Genomic DNA, 10000 nt, shown 5'->3' on the forward strand with positions numbered 1-10000 from the left:
AGATAGACAGATGATAGACAGACAGACAGACAGATGATAGATAGATGGATGATATATAGATAGATAGACAGATAGATAGACAGATGATAGATAGACAGATGATAGACAGACAGACAGATGATAGATAGACAGATGATAGACAGACAGACAGATGATAGACAGACAGATGATAGAGATATATAGATAGACAGAGATAGGTAGATGATAGACAGATGATAGATAGACAGATAGACAGATGATAGACAGACAGATGATAGATAGATAGATAGATAGATAGACAGATAGACAGATGATAGGTAGACAGATGATAGAGATATATAGACAGACAGACAGATGATAGAGATATATAGATAGACAGAGATAGGTAGATGATAGATAGACAGATAGATAGATGGATGATATATAGATAGATAGACAGATGATAGACAGACAGACAGAGATAGGTAGATGATAGACAGATGATAGATAGACAGATAGATAGATGGATGATATATAGATAGATAGACAGATGATAGACAGACAGACAGATGATAGACAGATGATAGACAGACAGACAGATGATAGATAGATGATAGACAGACAGACAGATGATAGATTAGATAGATAGATAGACAGATGATAGACAGACAGACAGATGATAGATAGATGGATGATAGATAGATAGATAGACAGATGATAGATAGACAGATGATAGACAGACAGACAGATGATAGACAGACAGATGATAGAGATATATAGATAGACAGAGATAGGTAGATGATAGACAGATGATAGATAGACAGATGATAGACAGACAGACAGATGATAGATAGATAGATAGACAGACAGACAGATGATAGATAGACAGATAGACAGATGATAGACAGACAGACAGACAGATGATAGATAGATAGATAGATAGATAGATAGATAGACAGATAGATAGACAGACAGACAGATGATAGAGATATATAGATAGACAGAGATAGGTAGATGATAGACAGATGATAGATAGACAGATAGACAGATGATAGACAGACAGACAGACAGATGATAGATAGATAGATAGATAGACAGAGATAGGTAGATGATAGACAGATGATAGATAGACAGATAGACAGATGATAGACAGACAGACAGACAGATGATAGATAGATAGATAGACAGATGATAGGTAGACAGATGATAGAGATATATAGACAGACAGACAGATGATAGACAGACAGATGATAGAGATATATAGATAGACAGATAGATAGATAGATGGATGATATATAGATAGATAGACAGATGATAGACAGACAGACAGATGATAGACAGATGATAGATAGATAGATAGATAGATAGACAGACAGAGATAGATAGATAGACAGATGATAGGTAGATGATAGACAGATGATAGATAGATAGACAGATGATAGGTAGATGATAGACAGATGATAGATAGATAGACAGATGATAGGTAGATGATAGACAGATGATAGACAGATAGATAGATAGATAGACAGATAGATAGATGATAGACAGATAGATAGACAGATAGACAGATGATAGACAGATAGATAGATAGATAGATAGACAGATAGATAGATGATAGACAGATAGATAGATAGATAGATAGATAGACAGATAGACAGATAGACAGATGATAGACAGATAGATAGACAGATAGACAGATGATAGGTAGATGGAAAGATAAATCAATCATTCAGCTCAGATATTTGAAACACCACAATCACTTGTAGAATGTAACATTATATGTCACGATATTAATAACTGTAATATGTGATGTAACTGATTATATGTACAGACGGATCATGAATCAACTCCTCGTAGACGAACAACCTTTAAGATCCCAAAACCCTCAGAGCATTCAGCTCAGATATTCAGAACAACACAATCACTTTCACAGTCCCACGATCTGCCATGATATTAATAACAGTAACATGTGTTACGGTACAGTAACTCACCGAGCAGCAGCTCTGCACACACACACTTCATATCTAATGTTCACTTCACCAACAGTTATTAATCACTTCATCAACTATAACAACAGCATGAAACCGCACTCACATTTCACACACACTCGACACCCGTGATGTGATGTACACTAGTGTTGAAGAGTCTCTTCTGCTCAACAAGCCTGCATTTATTTGATCAAAAATACAGTAAAAATAGTGAAATATTATTACAATTTAAAATAACTGTTTTCCATGTGAATAATTAGTAAAGTATCATTTATTCCTGTGATCAAAGCTGAATTATTAATTGAAACCAGTCTTCAGTGTCACATGATCCTTCAGAAATCAGTATAATATGATGATTTGATGCTCAAGAAACATTTATGATTATTATCAGTGTTGAACACAGTTCATATTTCTGTGGAAACTGATACATTTTATTTTTTCTGGATTCTTTGATGAATAGAAAGTTCTAAAGAACAGCATTTATTTGAAATAGAATCTTTTGTAACATTATAAATGTCTTTACTGTCACTTTTGATCAATTTAATGTGAGAGGAGCAGAACATCAGACAGGAAGTGATGTTTCAGACGCAGGGAACATTAGTACGTTTGGATGAAAGATACCAACAAACAAACAAAATAAAGTTTGCTTTAGAATTAAACCGAGTCCCTCACACACACTGATGTAAGTAACGCTGGATTACCAGGTTCAGTGCTGATGGTCTTCATCGGCCCCTCTTCCTCATCCTCATCCTCTCCTTTACTGCCTCGAGACAGCAGCCGGCGGAACAGACTGCAGTAGCGCGTCATGAGTGTGTGTGAACCGCACCGCTGCTGTTTACAACTGTCAGACCTGGAAATGTGTGTGTGAGTGTGTGTGATCTATCAGTGTGTTTCAGTCGGATCTCTCTTTCTGTCTGTCTGCGTCTCTCTCTCTGTGTGTGTGTACAACACTGTCATCCAATGAGTGACTGTCGGTGCGCCCCTGATATTTGCCTGTGCAAATGTGTGTGTGAGTGTGAGAGAAGGGGTGTGTCTGTCTGTAATAGAGAAGTGTGTATTGTGAAGTTAATGTGTGTGTGAGTGTGTGTGTTAGAAGTGTGTCTGTCTGTAATATGTCTAAAATGAGACGTGTCGTGCAGTTAACGTGAGTGTGTGTGTGAGAGAGTGTGTGTGTGTGTGTGTGTGAGTGAGAGTGTGTGTGTGTCTTGCGGTTAATGTGTGTGTGTGTGTGTGTGTGTGTGTGTGTGTGTGTGTGTGTGTGTGTGTGTGTGTGTGTGTGTGTGTGAGAGAGAGATAGAGTGTCGTGCAGTTAACGTGTGTGTGTGTGTGTCTTGCAGTTAACGTGTGTGTGTCTGAGAGTGAGTGTGTGTGTGTGTGTGTGTGTGTGTGTGTGTGTGTGTGTGTGTGTGTGTGTGTGTGTGTGTGTGTGTGAGTGAGAGTGTGTCATGCAGTTAACGTGTGTGTGTCGTGCAGTTAATGTGAGTGTGTGTGTGTGTGAGAGAGAGTGAGAGTGTGTGTGTGTCGTGCAGTTAATGTGAGTGTGTGTGTGAGAGACAGTGAGTGTGTGTGTGTGTGTGTGTGTGTATGTGAGAGTGAGTGAGAGTATGTGTGTGTCATGCAGTTAACGTGTGTGTCGTGCACTTAATGTGAGTGTGTGTGTGTGTGTGTATGAGTGTGTGTGTGTGATGAGTGTGTGTGTGTGTGTGTCGTGCAGTTAATGTGTGTGTGTGTGAGAGAGTGAGAGTGTGAGTGTGTCGTGCAGTTAATGTGAGTGTGTGTGTGAGAGTGAGAGTGTGTCGTGCAGTTAATGTGTGTGTGTGTGTGTGTGTGTGTGTGTGAGAGAGTGAGAGTGAGAGTGTGTCGTGCAGTTAATGTGAGTGTGTGTGTGAGAGAGAGTGTGTGTGTGTGTGTGTGTGTGTGTGTGTGTGTGTGTGTGTGTGTGTGTGTGTGTGTGTGAGTGTGGTTCAGAATGCGCTGCTTACTGCACACTTTGCAGTATAAACTGTATCACTGTTAAAAGAAAAGGTTCTAAATAGAATCTTCCATCATGGGAACATTTTATGGATTTACTTTTAATTCATTCATTTTGTTTTAATTTAATCAACTAAACAGCTCATAAACAATTTATCACTAGAAAAATATTAAATAACCCATTAAACATGAAAGGATTATGTGTTTAAGACATTTCTCCTTATATAGAACTTTATTTGCATAAAGGATTCTTTAGAATTGAGTCAAGAACCCTAGAGTTCCGTATAGAACCACTTTAAAAAAAAAATTACTATGTGAAACATTATGCAACAAGAGTAGGCCTACATCCGGTTTAAATCTCAGAATTTTAATCCATTTTTGAGTAGAAATGAATGAACTTTCAGTCATTTTCTGGGAGAATTTTATAAAACATTAAATGTAATATTTTAAGAAACAAATACTTTGCGTACTGTCCCGTTCTGTTCTTCCGCATGCGTAATAGAGCAGCCGGCATCTATTCTGAGTGTCAGTCGGTGTTACTGAGAGAGAGAGCTATTTATAATACTGTTTACAGACTCAAGAGTGCTGCGCATGAGGATTCTTTCAGAACACACACACACACACACACACACACACACACACACACACACACACACACACACACACACACACACACACACACACACACACACACACACAAGGACAGCAATTTTTATTCGTATTCATTTTTAATCCAATTTTGTGTAGAAATGTACATTCAGTCACTTTCCAGGTGAATCTCACAAAACATGAAATGTCATATTTTACACAAAAATATATTTCATAATAAAGATGCAGTCTAATTTAGGACCATTTTATTTTAGGGTTTATATTTTGGGTTTTTTGAAACAGAAGCTCTAAATCACCCGCACTGTAAAACAAAAAGCAACTACACCTTTTGAGTCACAAATAAGAAGTGTGTATTACTTGAAACTAACATTAAAAACCCACAGAATGTTGTCGACTAGTCAAACATAGTCTACTGCTAAAATGTTACAGGTTTGTGAGTTCCCAGCATGCACTGATTGCAGCATGAACATGAAATGTAAATGAACAGCTGTTCTTGAGATTCATGAAGTAAAATCACTAAAAGCCTTCCTTCCGCTGGAAAAAATAGTCCCTGACCGTGAACAGCAACAGAAGTTACATTATTTCCCCATTAGATGGCGGCAAAGACTGTCTTTATGAATGAGTCAGTCAGTGGAGAAGACTTTTATGTTGAAACGACTAAAAACTTGGAGAAGCAAGACCCACATGACTAACGTTAGCGTGTCGGGAAAAACCCCTTAGAAAACTGTTAAAAGGACAAGATATCGCGACGGACATTCAAACGGATTTTGTTATTACGGATATAGGACTGGCCTGAAGGAAAATATCTACTGTAAATGCAAGTAAGTTACACTCGCTTACTCGATCTCTCACAATACTCTACTCTATAAGCTTCGATGAACAATGAGAACGTATGTTTACGTTGCTAAGAGTGGTTGCTAGGGGTGTTGTGTAGATACATAGAACCGTTGAGTGAAGCGTCATAGCCTTGTTTTATCGTGAATAAAACACAGCTATTGACCAATCAGAATCAAGGACTTGAACTAACCTCTTTATAAAATATTTAATATACATTTAAAGCCTGGAACACACCAAGCCGACGCAGACGAACTAGCGCTGATGAAAGCCGACTGTGTTGTCGCCTCGCGTCGGGGTAAAAAGCTGCACTTGAACACACCGAGAGAACTACAGCCGACTGTCAGCTAGAATGCGCGTTCTGCGCCTGCGTGTAAATGAGACAGCTGTCTATTTCTGCAGATATATTCGTCTATATTCGTCATTCAAAAAGGGAAACCGGCGCTGCCGGCTGCAGTTACACAAACCGTAAACAAAGCAGTGCGTGCTTACCGTTTTGAATATCAATCCTGCTAAACACTGTCTTTATTCCACTCCTCTCGTGTTAATATTGAAATATTCGCCAAGGAACACTCAGATAAGATGACATATCATTAGAACAGCCTTCTATCTGTACCGTTTTGACTTTGCTCGCTATTTTGCTATTATTCTCGTGCACTGACTCGGTCACTAAGCTGAACAGCCAATCAGAGTTCCCTCTTTCACCGACGGCCCGACGCCGATTCAACATGTCGAATCGGCCGTTACAAAGCCGACGAGGACCAATTTCAGCCGACGGTGCGGAACACACTGAGAAGATTTAGTCGGCCGACGCACGGAAACTGCCCGACGGCCGACCGTCGGCTTGGTGTGTTCCAGGCTTAAGAGCTACAAGAATGATATATCAATAATTTATTGTTTTACTAATTATAAATTTACTAATACATCTGATGTTTTTTTGTTTTGTTTTTTGGCTGAATGAGGCATTTTGCTTTTAGTAAAGGAACAAATTCAAATGGACAAAACAAAGTAGTGTAACTTAAAGGGATAGTTAACCCAAACATTTTTAAATTATGTAATCTTTTACTCACTCACTAGTATTATTGCCTCCACACTATGGAAGTCAGTATGGGGTCCATCAACTGTCTGGTTACCCATTTTCTTCTAAAATATCTTCTTTTTGTGTTCAGGAGAACAAAGAAACTCATACACGTTTAAAACAACTTGAGGGAGAGTAAAGACTGACAGATTTTTCATTTTTGGGTGAACTATCCCTTTAAAGGGGTGGTAGTATAATGCCCTTATTTTGTAAAATAAGTCTCTGATGTCCCCAGAGTGTGTGTGTGAAGTTTTAGCTCAAAATACTCCACAGATATTTTTATATAGCATGTTAAAATTGTCACTTTTTGAGGTTGAGCAAAAACACACCGTTTTAGTGTCTGTCCCTTTAAATGCAAATGAGCTGCTGCTGCCGGCACAGGGGGCGGAGCTTCAAGAGCTTGTGTCCTTTTACCTCACACACACATGCACTGAAAATCTCAAAAACGTTTAGCTTTTTATGTTCAAACCCATAGACAGTATATAAACTGGACACAGCGACCCCATTGGATTCAACGGAGACAAGTAAAGTCAATTAGAAGCTCTCACTTCCTGGGGGTCGAGCGTACTGCGCAGACTCAAACTGAGCTTGACGACGTAGATGTGACGTGAGCAACCCGTCTATCTACTAGTAGCTGTACCAAGAGAAATCTGAATCATTCCCTTCCGAAACTTGCAGAGACGGAGATCGTGAGTAGGAGGTGTCTATGAGCTAGAAGCAGGAGAAACTTTTGCTAAGTATTCTGATTAATTACTTTGTCATTTTGCCTCCACGTCCCCCCGATTGCCCGCGAGCTTCTCCTCCTGTCCATACGGTAATCTCTCTACTGTGCGACTGAGAGTCGCATGTTATGACGCAATCGTTAGCCTATTTTTACAAAAACTGCTTCTACGGGGCCATAACCTAAGATACAAGGTAATGGAGCCTTTTATACATTTTTGTGTTTCTTTAGAAATAAATAATGGACAAATGGAGTCTTTAAACGCCTCAGATGTGAAGTTATTCACTGTCAAAGTGACGCCAAAATGAATGGGAGTCAATGGGATGCTAACAGCAGGTGATTGTCAGCTAGCCAATGGCGGCGCCCGGGGCTACTTCAAAATAATATGAAACCCTGCCCCCCTGTTCAAACCGGAGTCAGACAATGATGGAGAGACTCAAGAAGAAGTGACAACATGTAGAAGCAACAGGACATTTCTGAATGGTTAGTTGATGAGTTTATGTCGCTTATGAGTAGTTATCTTCTAGTCATTGATTAGCATATTCTGTCTTGATAATCTATAAATCGTGTTCCGGGGGCGGGGTTTATGTAAATTCTAGGGTTGGTGATGTCACTAACCCGGGAGGAATGTGGTGTAGTCTCTACCAGCCGTTTGTTGTACTCCTTAAAAAGCGATTTCTTTAAAAGCAAATATCTCCCTTTGCTTTGAGCTTTGAGCGTTGTAACTTTGCAGATGTTGTTTATGCTCAAACAGCAACATTACACACTAACTACAGTTAGAAAAGTGAAATAATCAACCGCCCCTTTAAGACCCTCTTTAGGATAAAAATCAGAATACATCAAGTTGCATTGAATTTTGAAGATTTCTCAAAAATTTCTTTTTTACATTGTGCACTTCTCTATGGACTCTTCTCAAACGGCTGCTGAACCCTCAGAAGTGTGTGCTGCCGTGCTCACGGATGGCTTTCTCCAGTGATCTTACACACGCAGGGTCGTTCTGCTGTAACACAACACTACAGGACTGTTTTACAGCAACACCGTGTCCTGAACAGCTCTTGAGTGTCGACTGCGGTTTCTCTCCTCGCTGAAAGTGGAAATGCTGCACATGGCTTGCGTTCACAAGCAAATCAACCAATGACTCAATCTGAAAATGCTTTATGTAAATTGAGCTTGAGGTTTACATATATTTTACATCTTACCAATATGCGTCTTGTGAACTAGTCAGTGAGTGGAGAGGAAAACTCTTTTGATATGTCAGCTTTATTTTTTAAAAGAACAATTATGAGAATTATGCTTATGGTAGCTCTTCTGCGCTTTAAAGGGGCGGTTGATTATGATTTGACTTGTCTAACTTTAGTTAGTGTGTAATGTTGCTGTTTGAGCATAAACAACATCTGCAAAGTTACAACGCTCAAAGTTCAAAGCAAAGGGAGATATTTGCTTTTAAAGAAATCGCTTTTTAAGGACTACAACAAACGGCTGGTAGAGACTACACCACATTAAAGGACACAAGCTGTTGAAGCTCCGCCCCCTGTGCCGGTAGCAGCAGCTCATTTGCATTTAAAGGAACAGACACAAAAACGGTGTGTTTTTGCTCACCCTCAAAAAGTGACAATTTTAACATGCTATATAACAATATCTGTGGGGTATTTTGAGCTAAAACTTCACCTACACACTCTGGGGACATCAGAGACTTATTTTACATCTTGTGAAAAGGGCATTATACCACTTCTTTAAGTTTTGTTTGTAATACATGTAATGCACATGAATTTGTGAATCTTCATGCAACATTGATTTAGGCTGAAACAGAACGTTCAGAATATAAAATCGGACAGGATTCATTCCAACAAGCATGTAAACATATATAGTGACTCACAGCCAATTAGAACACGTAGTCATGTGACTTTTTCCTGGTTAATGATTGGACAATGAGGGCGATCTTCCCCAAATTTCATATCATGGTCGTATAACAAACAATAACGATCTTTCATATTTTGAACAAGCTTGATCTATTTAACTTAAAACACAGTATTGCATTAAACAATCAGTTGTCAAAATAGTCATTAAACCCAGAGTTAAACGTTAAAACACTGCGTAGTCTTCACTGTATTATCACTTATTAAAGCTGTAAAGTTATTCAGGCGAGAGCAGTGAGTGATTTTGTCTTCAGTTTAACATTAATGACAGACAGCAGCCGTTTTGCAGTGAATGCACGGGTCTAATATAATGATACACATCCGATTTCTTTCCCAACTGTTTATTCACTGAAGACACAACAGACTGTCTTATGTAAATACTCGCAAATATGGACGTTTTGACATATTTTTGTGTATATATGAGTTTGAAACCCCAAGTACACTTTGCAGCGTGACACAGAAAGCGAGTGGAAATCAGTCTCTCTCACAGTTTAATGACTCCAGCAGTGGGACATAAAACATCACGATCTCTGCGATTCGCTTGAAGGAAGTTTGTGTGCGTCTTCGATATAAAATCGTCAAGATTGTCCACCCCTAAAATACAGGTATACACACCACACACACCACACACACACACACGATACAATAAAACTTCCCTTTTATGTGAGCTGTGTGTGTGTGAATGCATAAATGTCCTCATGTTGAATTGGTGTTGTTTGTTTAAGTGTTATTGGTGAGAAATGTCACTGTGTTCGTGAACTCTGTGACACGGGGAGGTCGTGTGAACAAATCTTGTTGACGGTGTGTCACCATGTGAGAGCTGGTGTGTGTGTGTGTGTCTGTGAGAGAGGGACAGATCAGAGATGAGGCATAAATCAAACACACTTCCATCTAACCAAGGTTATGAGGCCACAACACCACAACA

General features: G+C 39.2%; 1 protein-coding gene across 2 annotated transcripts in view; it reads right to left on the minus strand.

Moving 5' to 3' along the window:
• fgf12b (fibroblast growth factor 12b) overlaps positions 1 to 10000 on the minus strand; it is a 66816-nt gene that overhangs the window by 48713 nt on the left and 8103 nt on the right. Inside the window, exon 1 of one of the 2 annotated variants that reach the window (XM_082180283.1) lies at positions 2648 to 3165. The exons of the other annotated variant lie outside the window; for it this stretch is intronic. Coding sequence (XP_082036409.1) covers positions 2648 to 2753 — 106 coding nt within the window. The 5' untranslated portion in view covers positions 2754 to 3165. Of the gene's footprint in view, positions 1 to 2647; positions 3166 to 10000 lie in introns of those variants that run through there. 2 annotated transcript variants of the gene reach the window in all.

This window comes from Leuciscus leuciscus (genome assembly GCF_965113295.1).
Source record: "Leuciscus leuciscus genome assembly, chromosome: 9".
Lineage (NCBI taxonomy): Eukaryota > Metazoa > Chordata > Actinopteri > Cypriniformes > Leuciscidae > Leuciscus > Leuciscus leuciscus.